The following is a 22500-nucleotide window of genomic DNA, read 5'->3' on the forward strand; positions in this document are numbered from 1 at the left end:
GCTCCATCCCCAGTGTGGGGTGTGCAGGAGGCAGCCAATCAATGATTCTCTCTCATCATTGATGTTTCTATCTCTCTCCTTCTCCCTTCCTCTCTGAAATCAATAAAGAAATATATTAAAAAAATAAAATAAAACAAAATCCGCTGGAGGGACAGAAACAAAGGCCGTGCGGCTCTGACAGCTCCTGCTGTGCTTACATGTCGCCTGGCCTGTGTACCAGGGGGGTTCAGAAGCAACTCACACCAAGTTTTAGGTTTATAATTACTTCCTAGCTTCTGAATTATCTTTTCCCAACCATTTTCAAAACGCTTGCTCTCCCTTTCCTGCTCGGTAAGGACCCAGGAGGATGCTGGCCACGGGAAGAGGCCACGGGGAGCGTGGGTGCCTTCCTGCCTGGCTGAGCGCATCGCTCAGGGGCTCCAGGGGGTGAGGGCGGCTGCTGAGCGGCTCCTCTCCCTCCTCACCGAGTGGGGGAAGTCCAGCCCATCCCACTCTTCTTTATTCACATTGGGAAGAACTGGTTCTTCCCTTCTAACTTGGCCACGCCTTCCCAGGGCTGAGCAAAGCTCCTGAGCCTGGTGCCCTGGGCCGCTTCCCAGCACCTCCCGGTTGTCCTGTGAGGCCCTGGTGGCCATGAGGGTGGGAGCTGATCCTGGTCCAGGCTCCTAGCGATGATACGAATACCGTGTAGTGTTCTCTCCCGCCCCCCCCCCCACTTTCTTTACCTCCTTTCCCCTTTAATACTTTCCCTTTCTCGCCACCTGCATTCCTGAGGAGGGAGGGCTGCCCGCCATCCTGCTCTAAGGGCCCTGGCCTGAGTGTGGGCAGGTTCTCTGTGTGGCTTAGTGGTTTTGACTGCTAAACAGAGCAGGAGACGAAATTCAATCCTAGGCTCTCTAAGTTCTATTTATTTCTCTAGTATTTTGAGCCTGGAGCTCCCCACAAGGAAAAATGAGTGTTTTGTTGAAAAGGAGTGGGGGTGGGTTCGATGTGAAAGTAACACACAGTTTCTGGAAAAAACAGTGTCCTGGGTTCCAGCCCCAACTTTGCCATCCACTTGCACCCGTGTGACCAGCGGTTGCTGATTGATAAGGTGAAGTGGCTAAGTGAGAAGCAGTGCCGAACACTGTGATGTTCAGACACAAACTCCAAAGACAAACCTGTGGTGCAGAAGTGCCTGTGCCCCTGGCTAGTTATATTTCCGTAGGCAGTTTATCTGATTTCTCCAAGCCTCCGTTTCATCACCTGTAAAATGGGAGTACACATGTTTTATAGAGTGGTTGTAAGGTTTAAGATAATGTTCATAGAGCTCTTAGCAAGTGCTCAATAAAATTAGCTTTTAGCACAGACATTCCACAGGGTTCCTCCTACCTCTATGGCTCAATTTGAAAAATGCTAATTGATAATTAAATTTTTAAATATGTTTTTATTGATTTTTAGAGAGAGAGGAAGGGAGATGGAGAGAGAGAAAGGAACATTGATATGAGAGAGAAACAATGATCTGTTGCTTCCTGCATGCACCCCGACCACCGGGGATCGAAACTGCAACCTGGGCCTATGCCCTGATGAGGAATCGAACCAGCAAACCTCGGAGCACGGGGTGACACTCACGCCACTGAGCCACATCTGCCAGGGCGATCATTAATTTTTTTTATTATGTTTTTTCTTTTTTTAACTTGTAGTTCTATTTTTATTTGTTGTTTTTGTTTGTTTGTTTTAATTTTTTAAGATGTTCCCGTTCGCCCTGGTGCTCTTTGTGGGTTGTGAACTGGACTGGGTCTTTCCATACACAGCCCCTCCCGCAGCACACAGCACACTGATCCTATTGTGATACATCGGGTCAGTCACTGGTACGTTCAGGAAATGGCGCTCCTGCTGTAGAGGAGGGTGGAGGAAGCCAGGTGAGTGGCGCAGGGAAAGTGGTCTCGGACCAGTCGGCAGAACCGTGGGTGCTCACGAAGAAGCTTCCACTTGACCTTGCAGGCAGAGGGGCGGCCGCTGGAGGTCGTTAAGCAGGGCAGCGCGCTGCCAAAGGGCAGAGGAGCACGCACGTGCACCCCGGGAGCTCGGGAACGTGGCCTGGAACAGCCTGCCACAGGGCATTTCTTTCACGTCTTGCTGCAGCTTAAAAATGCATATGAAGTTTGTATTCTACTCCATATATTTTTTAAATACAGAGCATCATTTTCAATTACTTACCTTTTAGTAAGATAACACTCCAAGGAAATACAGGTTGTGTGGTTGTTCTGTCACCCTCCGTGGCCTTGTCGCAGTGCCCATCCCCCCCGGGGGGTAAGCGTGGCCCTCGGGGGGCACAAACAGGAGGGTGTCCGTGTTCACTGCTGCGTCTCCAGCACCTCAAACAGCGCCTGACGCTGAGCAGGTGCTCAGGAGCATGGACTAACTGAGTGAGTGATGGACATGAATGACATGATGGGACCAGCTATTCTGAACAGTGATATGGGCAGGTGGCTGTTAGATTATATGAGAGGCACAGCCTAGGGGGTGGGGGTCTAGCACTCAGGCCGCGGCTGCCAGATAGGCCTGTGTGCTAAATGCAACAAATCCTTCTCTCAACCGTTCACCTGGGACACCACAGCCCACCAAACGCTTGGAAATGAAACAGGGGTTGGGGAGGTGGGGAGCAAAAGTAATCGCGCCTGCCTCTGAGTTCGTCTCTAAGAATGGCAAACCACTCCGCGGGTTAAAACAGAGACTGTTAAACTAAAAACAGTAACAGCAAACAACTAGAGCTGTTCTGAAAGCCGTTTCTCCAGAAACTTCTCTTCTAAATCTCACCTCAAATGACTCCCTCCCTCCGTTAACGGAGGGGAGAGGGGCCGTCTCCCTAGTTGCTCGTGGAAGTGGGGTTCTAGGGGTGCCACTGGAACCAGTATTTCAGAGGCCCCCAGGGAGGATGAGACAGGGTAGAAGCTGTATGTCCGTGGAATTCCCCCTGGGTTTCCACAGCCCCCTCCCTTCGTCCCGTCATAGCAGCGTGGCTGGGCTTCAGCAGAGCGAGAATCAGAGCCCGTGTCCAGGGGGTCCTGTCCCTGTGGGAGCCGGGTCCAGCCCAGCACCAGCTGGCTCAGCGTGTGTCCCCCTCAGGCCACCGTCCATCGCGTGTGGGGTCCGCGTGCTGTGGGCCACCGTCCATCGCGTGCCCCAAAGAGCCCCACAAGCCCAGAGTCAGCGCAGCAGGAGTCACGAGCCAAGTGCCCAGGAGCAGCGAGAGCAGCAGGAGTCCAGAGCGCGAGGGCCTCGGTGTAGGGGACTGTGTACCCCAATGTTCACGTGCTTGCATGGCCATGCCCAGTGCCTTGGTGTAGGGGACTGTGTACCCCAATGTTCACGTGCTTGCATGGCCATGCCCATTCTGGCCAGTGGTCTCTGTCTCCAGGTTTGACTGGCAGCAAGCACCTTCCCTACGTCACCCAGCGTTACTGGGCCTGCGTCCACCTTCATCTTGTCCAGTCCCCTCCCCCAGGCCCTGCAGGGGAGAGGCTGGTGGGTCCCTGGGGATGAAGCTGCAGCTTCCCGGTGCAGCTCCCCGATGGCCTGCCTGGAGTGTGGGCCTCCCCTTTGCTGCTTTCTTATTATTGGTAACGAGCTTGTTACAACGGGTCACTTCCTCTCTGCTCCTCTTCTCTTTCCCTTGCAGTTCAACCTTGAGTCATCATTCACTCCTGCTCAAACCTCTGGCAGTCACTCCTCCCCTCTTTCTTGACAAAGCTCCCTCCCCCGGTCACCGCCCTGGCTGTGAAACACTCTGATTCTTCAGATGGAGTCTAATTCCTTCGCCGATTTCATCATCCATTGGCTGCCCTCTCCTCTGAGCTCCTGTGGCTTCACAGGTTCTGCCAACTTTGTGGCGTCTGATCGTAATATGTGATTCTTTCACATCACATGTTGGATGCTCCCTGAGGGCAGGCATGGGACTCCCATGTGAATCCTACTCTCATATCTTCCCCGGGCCCCTGGGCCATGCTGGCACCACACACATGGTCAGCTGTTGGTTCCCTGGTTGACAGGGGAGCTAGAAGTGGAGGAAATCTGCCCGCAGGCCCGGGCAGCTCCCCGCAGGGCTTGCCCTCAACGTCTCATGAGCAAGAATCCTCAGATCTCTGCTGGAGTTCTGTGGCGTTCAGGCCCCAGGAAGGTCAAGCTGGAGTCCAATGTGAGATGCCCAGAAAAGCTGAAAGCCACAGTGGCTTTTAAAGACACAGAAAATGAAGGACTTAACCAAATATTGTTCCTAGGAAGGCCTCAGACCCTGGTAGGGTTTCCAAGCTGCAAACACAGCAAAAGAGCGGAGGGTGAGGCCAGAGCCCTGCCGGGCAGGCTGGGGCTCATTTCCATTGGGCATGGCGGCTTCACCCCAGGGGTTCCTGCGCTTCAGTGGAAACTGGCTCATGTTCTCCCAGCCTGAACCGAGAGTTGAATACAGCGTGCCTGGTGAATGGAAGGAAGGAAGAAAAACATTTTTAAAATTCCTGCCCTAGCCAGTTTGGCTCAGTGGATAGGGCGTCGGCCTGCCGATTAAAGGGTCCCAGGTGTGATTCCAGGCAAGGGCAGGTACCTTGGTTGCCGGCTCCTCCAGGCAGGAAGCAACCAATCGCTGTGTTTCTCTGACGTCGCTATTTCCCTCTGGAAAAATATCCTGGGGTGAGGATTTATATATATATATACATTATTTTGAACATATACTATGCACTGGTCATGTGTAAAACCAACTTCATCTTCATAGCGCGCTCTGACCCTCATGTCAAGCCCATGATGGGCAGTTATTTCTCCGTGCAGATGATGGAACTGAGGCACGGGGAGGATAAGGAACGTGCCTGGGTTATAGGACCGCCACGTGCACTGAATCCCAGATTTTAACAGCTGCCACAGGGTGCCTGCCAAGAGATCCTTTGAAAAAACTTTTAAAACAACCCAATCAAACAACATGAGCAAAAAGATAAGACAATTAGGGGCTCAATGTAAGAGGTTCAACATCTGACACGCATGCATACAAGGAAGAAGAGAAAATGGAATTATTTTTAAATAGCATAATAACATTTCCTGACATTTAAACGAAATGAGTTTTCAGATTAAATAACCTAAAAATAAATGAAGGGGGGGGGGGCGGTGAGGCCTACACCAAAAATCCGTGATAGTAAAACGTTACAGCTCTATGAATGAAGATAAATAAGACCCTAAAGATGTCCAGAGGTCACTTAAAAGGCTGGAATTGAAAGTGACATCAGACTTCTCAATATTAATTCTGGAAGCTGGAAGTCAATGGAGCAGCGCCATCTGAAATTTGAATCAAAATTATATCCAACCTAGCCCGGCCGTGTGGCTCAGTGGATGAGCGTACATCTATAAATCAGGAGGTCATGGTTCCATTTCCAGTCAGGGCACATGCCTGGGGTTGTGGGCTTGATCCCCAGTAGGGGGTGTGCAGGAGGCAGCCCATCAATGATTCTCTCTTATCATTGATGTTTCTCTCTCTCCCTTTCCTTTCCTCTCTGAAATAAATTTAAAAATACATATTTAAAAAATGTATGTCCCACCTAACATTCTCTACCCAGTTGAACCCTGAATCAAGTGTGAGATATAGAGCCCTAGCCAGAAGGATCCCGGGTTCGATTCTGGTCAAGGGCACGTACCTCGGTTGCAGGCTCCTCCCCAGCCTGGGCCCTGGTCAGGTTTGTGCAGGAGGCAACCAATCCATGTGTGTCTCTCACATTGATGTTTCTCTCTGTCTTTCCCTCTTCTACTCTCCCTAAAAATCAATGGAAAAATATCCTCGGGTGAAGATTAACCAAAAAAAGAGGGAGAAAAAGTGTGAGACACAGAAATAGAAAGCACGTGAACTGGTGAGGGTCCATCTGTTTCCTGTTGCGGGGAACAGCGCCCAGCGCAGGGGAGACTGACTTCTCACTGTCTACCTTTTCGTTCCGTGTGAGTGTTCACCATGTGCTGGTGGCACATTATTCGAACATGTTTGAACGCTCTCTGAGTGTGCTGGTAATTAACCGGACATGGGAATCGCCCATCTTAGGTGATGCAGCGCTCGTGGCTTCTTGCTCTTCCCACTCACCTCCCATGAGCACCGGCCGGTGTGCTGGGCCTGGAGGCAGAGAGAAAGGAAGGCCGGCCAGCACCTGCTTGCTGCACGAGGGACACGCAGAGGTCAGCTGCAAGGCAGTCCCCTGCAGGCCAGAGACTCAGCCTTAGGTCATTTGAATGATTACTGAGTGGAGATGAGTAAATGAGCGTGGGGTGGCCACTTGAGTCATTTGGGCGTGGGTGAATGACAGGAAGAAAGTCAAGTTAGGGGCACCGACCTGGCAGGACACAGCCTCCCTTGCGGAGGCCGGGCCTGCAGGGATGGGACTGTGGGGGAGGCCTGCAGGCTGTCTGCCCCTGACACCTCAGGGGAGGGGCTGACGTCTGGAGGAGCGATTATCTGTGCACATCAGTAAGGAGGGTAATGATCGCAGTCCAGGTTTTAATCGCCCTCATGTCTCTGGGAGAAGAGAAGCTCAGAGCTGTTTCTCATGAAACATGAGCTGAGCCTGATTACAGCTCTGCTCACCGCTAGATGGAAGCAGCATGTTAAGCTGTTGACGCCCTTGAGAAGGTCTCTAATATACTGGTGTCGAAAGCCCCTGCAGGAGTCCGTGTTAAATGTGTGGTATGATGAATATGGTCATCTTTTTGTGAACATATCAGTAAGACTATATTCCAGCACGTCACCCAAATGGTAATAGGTCAATAGAATCAGCCTTTGGAAGAAAGACTGCCATGTCCTTTAGTGTTGGGTACAAATGCTGTAGGGGAGTTACTGCTTTTCACATTCTACCTGCCATGACCTTTGAAGGTAATTCTTCCCCTTCCCAATTTGAAGATGGCAAAAAATTTCCTCACGACACATTCCAGGAAAATCTGTTACCAGCGTGCTATGAAGATTCTAATTTACATCGTTTGTAGAGCATAGGAGGTCTGAAGTCAAACTGAGTTGAAATTTTGGTTCTACCAATTGTTGGCTCTTAGGTCTGAGCAAATTCCTTAGCCTCTCTGAGTCTTAGGTTTTGCTCTGTAAATTGAGGCAAAACCCTGCCTAGTAGAGTTAAATAATTATGTGGATTTGTATGTATAAATATATATATACATAACATATATATACATGTATATGTCCTTTAACATACAGTAATTGGCATATGGTAAGCACTCAATAAATGCTAAATATTATAAAGTATTTTTATAACTTTCAGATAAACTAATACTAAACTACAATTCCCACTTACTCTGCATAATGAAACTCAAAATATGTATGGAAAGAATTGTGAAATCTGAAAAGTGCTGTGCGAATATAAAAGTGGTAGTACCAGCTTATTATTGCCTTTCTATACAACAGAAAACATTCCTGTCAGAATCTATGCTTAAAGGATTGTAATTACAAAACAACTAGTGTGTTGGTTAAAGCATTTTTAATTCTGTAAGACAGTGTTTCTCAATCCTTTGGGTTACTCCCTGGGGAGAGCCAGCTGCCATAGGGTGAGGCAGCCCAGAGAGGCTGAGGGCTGATGCCTGCCAGCAACCAGACATGTACGCTTAGAAATGGACCCCTCCCACCTCGGTTAAGCCTTCAGGTAAGACCACAGTCCCAGCCAACAGTTTACTGCACCTCATGAGAGACCCTCAGCCAGAGCTACCCATCGAAGCTGTGCTTAGATTCCTGACCCACAGAAACTTGCAGATAAGCTATGTTTTTAGGGGGTGGGGGAAGGTAGGAGAGAGTAAAGGGGGGATAAATGGTGATGGAAGGAAACTTGATTTTGGGTGATGAACACACAGTGCAATATACAGATGATGTATTATAGAATTGTACCCCTGAAATCTATATAATTTTATTAACCAATGTCACCCCAATAAATTAAATTTTAAAATATTATAAAAATGTTGACATTAAAAAAACAAGAAAAAATATTTTTTAAATAAGTTAAAAAAAGGATTGGTAACAAGGTACACATAAAAAAGGTATGTTTGTTGTTTTGAAATGCTAAGTTCTGGGACAATTTGTTATGCAGCAATACATAATAAATAGTATAATATACACATGGAAAAATGCACAATGATAAGGATAAGGCTTGATGAATGTCACAAAATTAACGTAATAAGCACCTAATCCAGAACTGGAACATAGCCAGCCCCTCCGAAACCTCCACGTGTTCCTTCTACTTACACCCCTTCCTCCCGGAGTAACACTATCTGGACCTTTAACAGCTTTCCTGTATATGATCAAGAGGGAAAAAACGATGAGAAGCTCCGAGGGAACCCACAAGAATGCCAGCATAACTCTAGGTCGATAACATTTTGTTAAACATACGGAGAGCGAGTCAGTGTGATACACTGCTGAGGGCGTGGGCTGGGGGTGGAAGTGGCTGCACTGGCATCGTGGCTCTGCTCCCGACCAGCTGTGACCTCGGCAAGTCCGTCTCTGCCTCCGCGTGTCTCCGCCTGTAAACGAGGGTGAGGAGACTGCTCACCTCCCACAATTGCTGAGGAGATAAAAGTGGAAATGAGTCTAAGTCAAGAAGAACCATGCACATAACAAGCGCTCAAAATTGATTGCCTATTATCACTACATAGAGGGTAAAACATGTTGGATGATGCATTTGTACGACCTATCATTTTGTTTGTTTCATAGGGACAAACAATGGAAGGTGAAGGGGGAAGTACAAAGTTAGAGGCTGAAATGAGGCTCTAATTTATCAGTGGATTTTAACATCAGTGAAATCTCAATTGCCATGAATCCCTAAAAATGGATGCTTGCCCTCTGGGGAGTAAGCCTGTGTCCATGTTTAGTTTCTCCCCTCGGTTCCCTCTCTCTGCAGAAGGTATAAAAGATTTAGATGTAGAGAGCGACGAGGCTCGGAATGAGACAGAGGCTATAAATAGACATGTCAGTGGAATAGTGACTTCAGCATCACACAGAAGAGTCCCTTTCCCAGGCCTTGACATACCCCCACTTGAGTGGCTCCAATAATGAAAAATTACTAAATGATACAGCTCATGTCCTTATCAGACAGGTCTCTTAGAACGTTTGTCAACATATTAAGCCCAAATGGAATAAGTCTTTTGTCAGAGAATCCTATCATTCCAGGCCTGGAAAGAGGTGCTGGGACCTCTGAGTCTGTTGTTTTCTGGGTGAAGCGATTCTGCCGTCTGGACCTAACTCTGTCCTCCGGAACAACACCCGACGAGCCTCGTAGCTTCTTAAATGTTGGGAGAGACCTGCCTGCTGCCCTTTTGTCTCCCATCCTCCTAGCATTCCACCTGTAATTGTGTCGAGTCCTCCCACGGCAAGCGTGTTGGTCCCATTATCTCCTCCTCACAGCCTCTGGATGTCGGCTTCTGTGTCAATGTCCCTCTCCGGGTGCAGCACCTAGAGCTGGCAGATGCTGTGGGCGCGCTGCTTCACTAACAGAGCGCAGACTAACTCTTTCAGTGCAGCGCAGACGCCATCGGCTCCCGCAGTGGCCACATCACACAGCTGGATGCGTGCATCTCGTAGTCCCCAGTCTTCTGGGTCTTTCCCACCCAGGCTTCGGGTGGGAACATGTAACTTTGAACATTTGCCTCTATTAACTTCATCTTGCTTTTGGGTCAGGATTCCAGCTAGCGAGCTCTTTCGTGTGTCCAATCAGATTAGCTCTGCTACTTAGCCCTGTGCTGTCCACATTTAATCACCATGATCTCTGGGTTTCCAATCAACCAATGTCAAAGGCAATGACCTTCGGTGAGGGAAAGAGGAGAGAATAAACACGGGAGGTGAGCTCTGTCCCCCAGCGCCCCCACCCCAGCCCTGGGGGCCTCGGTTGTCCTCTCTAAAGCACAGGGGCTCACAGTGAGACATGCGTCTGAATGAGTGAGCTAATCAGTGGGAAGTATCACCAGCAGGAGCTCTCAAATGGCTTGAGGGAGGAAGAGGGACTGCTGCCATCTTTGTGTTCACAGCACATACTTAGCAGGTAGAGAGCCCAACACAATTTTTTAACAGGATAAATACATACAGAGTACGTATTGACAGGTTTTCCCATAGGGGAAAGGACGGAAGTTGATCATTTCTAATCAGCTTGTGTTTAGTCTAAAAACGTCAACCCCTCCGTCAGCTCAGGGCTCCGACCCCTCCATCAGCTCAGGGCTCCAACCCCTCCGTCAGCTCAGGGCTCTGACCCTCCGTCAGCTTGGGGCTCTCCCATTTCCCCTCCCCTTCTAAGTGAATAGGGAGGAAGCTCAGTGTCTGCTCGCCCTGCCCTCCTCCCCGCCAAGTGTGGCTCAGCTGGTTGAGCATTGTCCTGTGCAACAAAAAGTTGCTAGCTTGGCCCAGCTGGCATGGCTCAGTGGTTGAGCGTCCTCCCATGCACCAGGAGGTCAAGGTTTGATTCCCAGTCAGGGAACTTGCACAGGTTGTGGGCTCAATCCCAGTGTGGGGCATGCAGGAGGCAGCAGGTCAATGATTCTCTCTCATTGATGTTTCTATCTCTTTCTCTCCCTTCCTCTCTGAATCAATAAAAATCTAGGGGGAAAAAAAGTTCCCGCGGGCCTTTTTCTTCATTGCATCCATGAAAGCAAGATGGGTCAGCAGTGGCTCTATGGGGACCCATCTGAGAAAATTCGGCCAGGGGTCTCCCTCCTGCCACATCTGCTAAAAGCCACGTGGACTGACCTGGAAATGTGGCCTCAGCATGTAGTGGAGACAGTGCCCATCAGTACATGGAGGCTGGAGGCTGCATTAAGTTGGACTAAGTGAACTTCTTAGAAGGGCCCGCAGACACCTCCTGGCCACAACAGCAGGCCAGCCTAGCTCTGTGCACACAAAGGCTTAAAACACTTCCCTCTGCGTGTTTTAATGTGAATGAAATAGTCAGCTGGCTATAGAAATCGCCTTTTAATAATTTACCATTATCTTCTCAATGAATTCTTCAAAATATGTGACTCAGTTATATAAAAGTGTGAGTGTGAAAAAGGTTACTTCTGCCCCCATGTCTTTGAAGGAGGTCGTGAAGTTCCAGAGAATCGTTAGGAAAGGTAAATGCCCCTTAGAGAGAAACCTTCGGTTAATCTCCGCCGACTGCAGGCGCGCCCCTGAGAAGGGCTTTTCTTCAGGGAGGCGCCTTTACTGGAGATGCCTCGTGCCCTCACCTGGCGCTGCACCTCAGGCCGTGCAATTCCCGCTTTGCAGGTGGAACACTGAGGTTCAGGGAGGGGATTCTCCCCACTCCCCCGGCCCTTTGTTACCCCCCTGAGGTGCACGCAGGGAGGCCCACAGCTTCTAGGCTGCACTATGCCTGTGGAGACGTGTGTGTGCTGCCGCCTTCCAGCCCTCCCCTCCCCCCGCCATCAAAGGCTGCAGGCGTCCCTGACACCCAGTGGGGACTGTTCTCTAAGGGTCCCTGACACCCAGTGGACACTCTTCCCAAAGGGTCCCTGATTCCCAGTGGGGACTGTTCCCTAAGGGTCCCTGACACCCAGTGGGGACTGTTCCCTAAGGGTCCCTGACACCCAGTGGGGACTCTTCCCTAAGGGTCCCTGACAGCCAGTGGGGACTGTTCCCTAAGAGTCCCGGACACCCAGTGGGGACTGTTCCCTAAGGGTCCCTGACACCCAGTGGGGACTGTTCCCTAAACGTCCCTGACACTCGTGGTTCTGCCACTAACTAGCTTTGTGCCTCGACATTTCAATTCTCCAGGCTGTAGTTTCCTCGTAATTAAATCTTGATGATCTTGAGGGCTTTCCTAATGAAGATGAGTGCCTGAATGCCAGGGGACCCAAGGCTGGCCCCCAGGGGTGCAGATTGTCCCTTCCACTTACCCACCAGGGGAGCCCTAGGCGCAGGAGCCCCCCAAGCATTGCCACACTGGGTTACAAGTAAAACCCGGGGCCCTGTCCATTTAGGCTACAGGCCAGGGGTGTGGGTTTAGAAAGCACAGAAGGGCCTGAGAAATCCTCAGGGATCCCAGTGGCCTCCTTGAGTCCGGGGAGCGGAGGCTCAGGGAAGAGCAGAGGTGCCGCACTGACCTTGAGGCTCGCTGTCTCGGTGACGTCACTTGCATCACAGAGAGGCCGCCCTGCACTGCCTTATTTAACTCTGGGGAAGGTATAAATAGAACTTGGCGCTCTGGCAAAGCATCCCCCCCCCCTCACCGCCCATGTTCATCAACCAAACCTGAGTCTTTGATTCCCTCTAGTGGCTCAAGTCAGCAACTTTCATAACGGATTCTTGCATTTATTTCTTCATTGTATAGGAAGTGCCTACTGTGTGCACCAAATTGGAGCTGGGTCCTTTAGCTTTGCCAGGGCTGCGGGATGCTGGTTTCATCTGAGCATTGCTGTGTCTAGTGTTCAGTGATCAGGGACAGAAGCCAGAGCTCCCCCTCATAAACTTAGCTTAGTCCCGTGCACACCAGCTCATTTCCCTGCTGTTCCCGGCTGCTTTATGGGGACTGCGGGAGGGCGGGTGTAGACGGTCACTTCTACACTGAAGGAGGTGCAGGAGGTGTGCCTCAGCCTGCTCACTGGTGCAGGGAGTGCATGGCTTAGATGCAGATCCCTCTGATGAATATTAGGCACCTGCAGCATGTGAGGCCCAGGGCTGGGGGCCGTGGGAGGCAGTGGTGAGTGGTGCTTAATGTCAAGGCGCTTCCTGGCTAGTGGGAGCGCCAGACCTCCGGGAAGCCACGTGAGACAGGACACGCATGCACAGCAGGGCTGCCCGGCGTGAGCGTGGCAGTGAGGCAGGTGTGGGGGAGCCCGGCTGTCGCTTCCCAGCTCTGTGACACTGGCGCGTGGCTCACTCCCTTTATGCACGTCCTCGATAAACTTGGAGAGTAATCGTTTCTTCATAGACTCGAGTGTTCATTCTCCAGGCCAACCATCCCTCGTGCTCACGTGGTGGCCACTCCCATTGCAGTGCCGAGGTCCAAACAGAAACATGGTTGAGAACGTCAGTGAGGCCGGCAAGGGCTTGTCCGGTGGTTCTGAGGCTGCCACTCCGCTCAGCTAAGCCACGGGCTCCCTTCTTTGCCTGGGAACTTGGGAACCCCCTGCTGTGCTCGGAGGTGGAGCTGCTGAGGGCTCCCCCCAGCCAGCCCTGCTTCATCTCCCTCACTTCACCTTCCTGCAGCGAGAACACGGCCCCTTCCCCGCCCCACAGATTTCTTGCCGATCGTGTTGGGAAATGAACACGGACTGAGAGAGGTCGTTTATATGCTTCCGTTGGTCATGACCCTTGGGCTTTAGTGCTGAAAGCCCTTCTCAGGTGGCAGCGATTCTGCTGCAGGAGAAAGGACTTCACACAAGCCCTGGGGCTGTTTTAACTTGGAGGTTGTTTAATGTTGTTGCATCGCGAATGGCTTGAAAGAGATCATATTTCACACTGCGCTCTTATTTTAAAATTTATTTCAAAGAAAGGAAGGTAGAGGAGAGATAGAAACATCAATGATGAGAGAGAATCACTGATGGGCTGCCTCCTGCACGCTCCACACTGGGGATCGAGCCCACAACCAGGCATGTGCCCTGACTGGGAATGTAACCATGACCTCCTGGCTCATAGGCCGATACTCAACCACTGAGCCACGCCGACAGGGCCACGCTTTTCTTTTCTTTTTTTAAATATATATATTTTTTATTGATTTCAGAGAAGAAGGGAGAGAAAGAGAGAGAGAAACATCAATGATGAGAGTGAATCATTGATCAGCTGCCTCCTACACGCCCCCCACTGGGGATTAAGCCTGCAACCTGGGCATGTGCCCTTGACCAGAATCGAACCCAGGACCTTTCAGTCCTCAGGCCAATGCTCTATCCACTGAGCTAACCGCTGGGGCACGCTTTGCTTCTTTATTACCGTGTAAGGAGATCAAGGAAAATCCAGAGATCAATCACACCTGGAATGCCAGACACATCAGGCCTAGAATCTAGGTGGGGTGTCATCGCAGCAATTCATCGGTCATCAATTCTGTAGACTTAACAGTCAGCAATGCCAGAGCCTCAGCGAAGATCAACAGCAAGGAGAGAGGCGAGCAGGAGGCCCACGCCTCTGACAGGACGTCATTCCTGTAAAGACAGAGCTAGAGGAAAGAAGGCCAAAAGTGGCCGAAGGCCTGTGGGCTAAATGGGTATTGGATCAATGGAGGGATGGGATCCTAATGTGCTAACTCAGAATTTTGCTTTGAATAGAAAGGGTTGAAACCACAGGATATGAGAGCATACAGACTGGAAGACAGAGCTGGGAGGACCAGAGGAGGTTATTTGTAAGGAAGCAGGGGCTGCCGTAGAGCCCACTTGCTCCCGGGGGGCATGCCTGCACCTCCTCAGGGGTCCTGAGGCCCCTGGCTCCTGGGGGCCCTGAGGGGTGAGCTGGGAGCCAGCGCCTGTCCTTGGGGAGGACGCTAACCCTGCGGTCCCTTTCGGTTTCCGTCCTATTGGAGCCTCTGCTAGCAGGGGAGAGAAAAAACAAACACCAGTTATTGTTGACCTGAGTGATTTCATTGTTCGGAAAAACTCTCTAAGGTAGGAAAGACGGGCACTAGTAGGAGTAGTTGGGGGTGGGGGTGTGCAGGGAAGGAAGATAGGATGGAGGAGCCAGCGTGAGGCCCTGGGCTTCAGCACTTCTGGTCTAGGATCCTCTCAGCACCGGCTTGCTGGCCCGTTTGCTCCCACACATGGCCATGCAGCTTCAGCTTCTGCGTTCTCACACCGGCTTCCTCTTGCAGTGACCTGCTGTGTCGGAGCCTTGGGGGCTTACACTGAGATCAAGAAAGTGGCCGAGGAAAAGGTCACTCTGCCCTGCCACCATCAGCTGGGGCTTCAAGAAAAAGGCGCCCTGGACATCGAGTGGCTGCTCACCGACAGTACAGGGAACCAGAAGGCGGTAAGTCAGCCGCGAGGGGCCCTCCCCTCCCCCCCTCCCCCTACACCCTCGTGTTTCTCATTGGGCCACAAAGGGCTGGAATTGCTTTTTGCCTTTTTTTTAATCCTCACTCGAGGATATGTTTTTGACTAATTTTTAGAAAGAGAGGAAGGGAGAGAAGCATCGATCAGTTGCCTCCCGGATGTGCCCCAACCGGGGACCCAACATGAAACCTGGGTTGTGCCTGGACGGGCGTGGAACTTGCAACCTCTGGGTGCACTGGCCGATGCTCCACACGACCGAGACCAGACGGGGCTGGAACGGCTTCCTTTATCCAGCTGGAGATCGAAGGCTCTAGAAGGGAAACTATAAACAAGAGAGGGTATTCGGGTCGTGAGGATGAGATTCTGTGTTCTTCGGGGGAAGCAGGAGCTGCCGGGAAGCCCTCTGTCCCCTGCTCACCCAGGGAGCCTGCGCCATCCATGTCCTTCCTAAGAAGGGACCAAGGCAGTGGCTCCTTCTCTGGTGTAGAGGCGGGACTCGCCTGTGGGCGGGGCCTGCTCCGCCTCCTCTGCAGCACTAGCGCCGGCCCAGGGCCACCCTGCAGCCATGACTGGCACCCTCTGCGATGGGGTAATGCGGCAAACATAGGACACAGGCGCAAGTGCAGGGCACGCAGGCAATGGTGAACGTGAGCAGCTGCCAGCAGAAGGAGCAATGCCGACGCCGCAGCCGGAAACCCAAGGAGCTGGCCGGGCCTCCTGTGCAGGCGCTGGGCCGCCTGGGCGCGCGCTGGGGCGGGGGCAGACTCCTGGCCCTGTGAGCAGAGCTCACCGGCGCCTGTTCCCGACGCCTGGGCTGGCCTTCACCGGGGCTGAGGATAAGTAACCTCTGTTTTACCCTCCCTGCCCTGGCACATCCAGCCACGGGACCTCCCTCCGCCTCGTTTCCCAGCGTAACTATCCTCCTCCCTTTACCCATTGACTTACTGTTTTAAAATATATTTTTATTGATTTCAGAGAGGAAGGGAAAGGGAGAAAGAGATAGAAACATCAGTGATGAGAGAGTCGTGGATCGGCTGCCTCCTGCACGCCCCACACTGGGGATGGAGTCCAAAACCCAGGCATGTGACCTGACCGGGAATCAAACTGTGACCTCCTGGTTCATGGGTCGATGCTCAACCACTGAGCAACACCGGCTGGGCTGTTTTAATTTTTTGTTGTTGAAAGTTTAGCGATTTAAAAAAATTTCTATAACCTAGGAAAGCTGGCCAGATTTTCCTTCTACAGAACTTTGCTATTTCCCTTCTAAAAAGCGAAAAGTTGTCCTTTCCTCTCTCGACTGTCTACTTTTTTGTTATAAGATGGTTTTTACGAGCAGAAGCTAAGGTTTTCACTGAAAACAAATTACAGGATCCCTGTTGGGGGTTTAACCTGCTGAAAGGGCTGCCCACATCGCCGTGGTATCTTGATCCTGTTTGTCTTTTGTTCTGTCATCACCCCACTCTCTGTAGAGCAAGGTCACCTAAACCCGAGCCTGTCTCTTCCAACAACCTTAACCCGAGCCCGTCTATCTCAACAACCTTAACCCGAGCCCGTCTATCCCAACACCTTAACCCGAGCCCGTCTATCCCAACACCTTAACCCGAGCCCATCTATTCCAACAACCTTAACCCGAGCCTGTCTATCCCAACACCTTAACCCGAGCCCATCTATTCCAACAACCTTAACCCGAGCCCGTCTATTCCAACAACCTTAACCCGAGCCCGTCTATTCCAACAACCTTAACCCGAGCCCATCTATTCCAACAGCCTTAACCCGAGCCCATCTATTCCAACAACCTTAACCCGAGCCCGTCTATTCCAACAACCTTAACCCGAGCCCATCTATCCCAACAACCTTAACCCGAGCCTGTGTATTCCAACAACCTTAACCCGAGCCTGTGTATTCCAACAGCACCTTAGTCAGTCCCGCTTCCCAGTGAGCTAAATGAGAGCACAGTCTCCTCTAATAAAAATCCAAGACTGACTCCACTCATCCAACTTTCACCCAAATGTTTTTATTAAACTGAAAAAAGAGTGGCTTGGTTATGTGGCCAAGTGAGCCTCGGGGTCAGGAAGCCATTGGTGATGAAAGAAGCCACTGCTACGCTTCTGGCGTCACCCTGAGAGCAGGCTCGGCTCGCTCTCATCCCCAGTCACATTCTACAGGGAGGGGCCATTATCCAGCCATGCGATTGCACAACTTTGTTTCTGTTTGAAGTTTTTTATTGTACGTACAGAGAGCTAGCCTCCTGCGGAAAGGTAGATGTCTTGAATGACCGTTCATGGACGTTCACTTAGTCCACCTCTGAGAAACCTGCATCCTTCGCGTACTGACCAAAACACTGGCCGCACAGAGTGAGGCCGGATTTCCGGGTCAGACCAGCGGCTTGAGCAGAAGGCAAGAATGCGAACCCTGGCCGAATTTTCTCGGCTGGCTCCAGGAGAGGTGCTGGCGACCCATCCTGCTCTCTGAAGCCACAAGGCGAAAGGCCAGACAGCACGGTTTATTCTGCACTTGCCCGTGTGCCCTGCGAGGCCCTGGGGTGCAGGAGTGAGGGAGACATCAGAATGCCTAGCTCCTTGGAGCGTACTGGGAAGTGGCATCAGTAATTAGAAACATACATACATGTTTACGAGAGCACGGTAGGTGTCGGCTACATGCCAGGCACAAGCCGTTTAGCACATATGACGTAATTCAGCAACGCTCGTGGGACTGCTAGTCCCATTTACACACAAGGAGCTGAAGCATGAGCACACAGGGAGAATGGTGCGTAAGGTCACCCGCTCTGCATTTTGAAACTAGGCACTCTGACGTCAGTACCACCAGCTCTACTGCCTTCTTAAATACTTTGAAATGATACCATGTGCTATGGAGGAAATAAGGAGAAATTATTCCAGACAGAACTAATTATGCAAAGACCCTGATGCTGAAAAAGGCTTGGAACTACTGGAAGTTCTAAAAGATTAAAAATCAATTTAGTATAAACCAATGTTACCTCAATAAAAAAAAACTATTTTAAAAATCTATGTAGTTAAATTTAATAGATATGGACTCCTGCTGTACAGGCACCCTCTCTGCGGGAGCTCAGTGAGGAAGTAAATGTCAGGATCGAGACAAGAAGGCCATTCTAGATGGGTGCAAGGAGGACCCACTGGCCAAGAGTAGTTGGACGAGGGGAGAGGGCAGCAAGTGCTTCGTGTAAGAAGGTACCTCTGATAACAATTAAAAAAGCACCTCTGGGGCCCTGACCGGTTTGGCTCAGTGGATAGAGCATCGGCCTGTGGACTGAAGGGTCCCAGGTTCGATTCCGGCCAAGGGCATGTACCTTGGTTGTGGGTACATCCCCAGTTAGGGGATGTGCAGGAGGCAGCTGATCGATGTTTCTCTCTCATCGATGTTTCTAACTATCCCTCTCCCTTCCTCTCTGTAAAAAAATCAATAAAATATATATATATATAAAAAAAAAAGCACCTCTGGGTGCTAGTGGAAGGCGGGGCCTGAGGAGCTCACGGGTCATAGACACAGGGCCTGGGATCCTGTGCGGTGTAAGCACAGCACAAGCCGTGAGCCCGCAGAAGGTGCAGGACCAGAACAGGGGAGGCGTGTGTGCATGCGAGGGAGCTTACACTGTCTCCTAGGATGTCGTGGCGTTTTCGAAGGATTTTAAGAGTGAAGGGACATATGCATTTTACTAGTAAAGCAATCACTCTGGCACCGTGCGGCACGCTGGGTTAAGCGGGGCTCGAGTAGAAGCCATATCAGGTAAACAGTTTCCGGCTATACGAGGCCAAGCCTACAGTCATGGATGTTGGGCTGTAAAGAAGGGGTTAATCAAAATGTAGTGTGTAAAGTGGCCAAACCTGTCAGTTGCCAGGGGTGTGGGGATAAGAGTGAGGGTGACTGAGAAAGAAAAGGGCTGGAGTGGGTGTGGGGCTGAACGCAGGCTCACCAGGGCTTGGACCCAAGGCCAGGCTGCGTTTTGATCTGGGCAGCATGCTTCCCTCCCGTGTGTGTAGGACGCACAGATGCGCAGGGAGCATGTGGGGGTGGTCCGCAGGCTCAGGGATAGTTGAATTTCAGCCTCGATGGGATGACATTAGACTCTGGAGCTTTCCTTCCGGTTCTAGGGGTGGAAACAGTAGAATTTCCAAAGGCAGCGAGACCGCCTCCCTCAGGTCGGTCAGGGACACACGGGAGAAACCTTTCCCCTGCTTTTCAGATGGAGAAATTAGGACAAAGGGCTCCCATCCTGTGCCAAGCCTCCTGGCCACACCTCCACCCTCCCTCCTCTCCCTTTAGATCAGCAAGTAAATCCTGATCCAAACGGAGAGGGGCTGGTATGTGCCGTTCAAGGCAGTTCCCCGTTTGCTATGCGGGGCCTGGGACCACGGCTGTGCAGAGCCGCTGCCCGGAAGCTGAGCTGCGCCATCTGTTCCCAGGAACCCTGGCAAACAGTCCGCCTCCTCTCGCTGAAAGGGCGTCTGGAGCAGGTCCACCCGAGATGTCATCAGACAAGCAGCCCGCCACAGCTGTAACGCATGCATTTAACTTTATGTTTGTTACTGAAGAGGTACTTCATGCTCATTGTTCTCCTGTTACACCCTGACCCATGGCTTCGTCTCAGCACCGCATTTCCTAGAACTAAAAACAAAATAAGAGACACACAGGCACCTGAGATTCAGTGTATGTCTGGAAAAAACGGAGCCAAATTGCAATCCGTGTCAGAAGTGTATGTGAAATTCACATTAAATAAGGGTTACGATTATTTTGGAGTCGTATAACCTCTGCTTTCCAAAGACGTGGACCCCGTACATATGGTTCTCTCCTTTTTCTTCACGAAAGGTGAGGACGGGTGTGGAGAAAGGGGAGAGAGCAGTCACCAGGGAAGGCTCTAGACTCAGAAGGGAACTCCTGGGCTTTATCTTGAGGCCTGTGTAGGTGTTGTTTAAGCAAAAATGAAAAAGGGGGACATTTCAGAAGGAGACAGCAGGATCCAAGACAAAGACACATCAGAGGACGTCACCCAGAATCTAGAAGCATTGGGTTCAGGGACTGGCCTCTTCAGAAATATGGGGTGGGGGCGGTTCAGGCTGCACGCCGGCTGTAGGCGTCACCTCAGAGCCAAGCTTTGTTCCACAGTGTGCACGGGATGGGCATTGGAAGCTCTTAGCCAGGGAAGGTTCACTGTACAAATGTGTGGAATGATTAACATTCGTGGGGCACTGGTTTGAACAATGTTGGAAACCTTAGGAGCCTTCTGACTGCAGAATCAGAGTAATAAAAGCGACTGTGAGCCCGTTGGTGTGGCTCCGTAGATTGAGCATTGACTCGTGGACCAAGAGGCCCTGGGTTCCATTCCCGGTCAGGGAACATGCCCATGTTATGGGATCAATCCCATGTGGCATGCAGTAGGCAGCCGATCAATGTGTCTCTCTCATCGATGTTCCTCTCTCCCTTCCTCTCTGAAATCAATAAAAAATATATATTTCTTTTAAAAAGCGATTGCGTCCTAGCTGGTTTGGCTCAGTAGTTAGAGCGTTGGTCCTGCCCAGGTTCCATCAGGTCAAGGGCACATACCTTGGTTGCAGGCTCCTCCCCCGCAGGGCCCTGGTCAGGGTGCGTGCAGGAGGCAACCAATCGATGTGTTTTTCTCACATCAATGTTTCTCTCTGTCTTTCCCTCTCTCTTCTACTCCCCCTAAAATCAATGGAAAAATATCCTCGGGTGAGGATTAACAAAAAACAAACAACAAATGATCGTGAGTGCTTACTGTCTCATTTCCAAAAGTCCCATGAGGTAGCGTATGCCTGTCTTAGAGTTAGGACCTTAAGCTGAGGAGGGTCAGTTAGCTGACCCGCTGTGCGGCTGAGTGGAGGAGCCCATTGAATGTAGCCTGTTAGGCCTCCCAGCAGCCCTCAGTCACTGCTGGTGCAGCTTTTTTCCACATTAGGTCCCTGTAGTGCAGCGGTTCTCAACCTGTGGGTCGCGACCCCTTTGGCAGTCGAACGACCCTTTCACAGGGGTCGCCTAAGACCATCCTGCATATCAGATATTTACATTACGATTCATAACAGTAGCAACATTACAGTTATGAAGTAGCAACGAAAATAATTTTATGGCCGAAACCGGTTTGGCTCAGTGGATAGAGCGTCGGCCTGCAGACTGAAAGGTCCCAGGTTCGATTCCGGTCAAGGGCATGTACCTGGGTTGCGGGCACATCCCCCGTAGGAGATGTGCAGGAGGCAGCTGATCGATGTTTCTCTCTCATCGATGTTTCTAACTCTCTATCTCTCTCCCTTCCTCTCTGTAAAAAATCAATAAAATATATTTAAAAAAAATAATAATAATAATTTTATGGTTGGAGGTCACCACAACATGAGGAACTGTATTAAAGGGCCAGAAGGTTGAGAACCACTGCTGTAGTGGATCCTAAGCAACAGATGTTTTGCTTTAATGTGGACTAGAAAATGTCGGAGCGTATGGCACATACACTATTCCATGAAACGTACGCCTCAGTTACACATGAGTGTGCTATGAGTGCGCTGGTTCATGGAGGAAAAATTTTTTTTCATCTCTATTGTTGAAAGTATTATATATGCCTCTCCTTTTCCCCAGTGACCCCTTCTATCCCGCTCACTCCCTGAAAAATGTATTTCTTAATGTGAGTCTCTTCAAAAATTTTGAAAGCTCCTACTGTAATATAATTTTTAAAAAACTATTGCCTGGCCGGTGTTGAGCGTCAATCTATGAACCAGAAGGTCACGGTTCGATTACCCGTCGGGGCACATGCCCGGGTTGCGGGCTCGACCCATCCCTATTGAGGGGCATGCAGGAGGCAGTCAATCAAAGATTCTCTCTCATCATTGATGTTTCTATCTCTCCCTTCCTCTCTGAAATCAATAAAAAATATATTTTTAAAAAATTATTGATTGATTGTTAGAGAAGAAAGGAGAAACATCAACTTGTTCCACTTATTGATACATTCATTGGTTGACTCTTGTATGTGCCCTGACCAGGGAGCGACCCACAGCATTGCTGTACTGGGATGTGATCCTCCAACCTACTGCGCTCTCTTCTGACAGCCTAAAGCAGCTGCAGTGGGAGGGCACTCCCCCTCCCGGGGCACCCACACCTTCACCCCCCCACCCCCGCACCCCCGCCCCAGGCGCAGTACCTTTACCTTCCTCTCTCCGGAGCTCCAAGGCCTTCTTTAGCCTCTGTAACATTCCTTTTTTCTTTTAATACGTTTTTATTGATTTTAGAGAGTGAGGAAGGGAGAGAGGGAGAGAGAAACATCGATCGGGTTGCCTCCTGTATGCACCCTTGACCGGGACTGAACCTGAAACCTGGGTGTGTGCCCTGACCGGAACCCATCCCTCGACCTTTCAGTGCACCAGACACCACTCAACCAACTGAACCACAGCGGCCAGGCCAGTAACTTTCTAAGTAAACTTTCTCTATAAAAAAATAAGTAAATAAAGCTCGGCTGGCGTGGCTCAGTGGTTAAGTGTCGACTATGAACCAGGGTCAGGGTTCAATCCCGGGTCAGGG

General features: G+C 50.7%; 1 protein-coding gene and 1 pseudogene across 1 annotated transcript in view; one reads left to right on the forward strand and one right to left on the reverse strand.

The window, feature by feature from the left end:
* CLMP (CXADR like membrane protein) overlaps positions 1-22500 on the forward strand; it is a 95557-nt gene that overhangs the window by 53917 nt on the left and 19140 nt on the right. Inside the window, exon 2 of the mRNA XM_006105422.3 lies at positions 14769-14926. Within this exon, the coding sequence (XP_006105484.2) occupies positions 14769-14926 (158 nt within the window). The remainder of the gene's footprint in view (positions 1-14768; positions 14927-22500) is intronic.
* LOC111823789 lies at positions 17154-18052 on the reverse strand (annotated as a pseudogene).

Source organism: Myotis lucifugus, unplaced genomic scaffold, assembly GCF_000147115.1.
Source record: "Myotis lucifugus unplaced genomic scaffold, Myoluc2.0 scaffold_684, whole genome shotgun sequence".
Lineage (NCBI taxonomy): Eukaryota > Metazoa > Chordata > Mammalia > Chiroptera > Vespertilionidae > Myotis > Myotis lucifugus.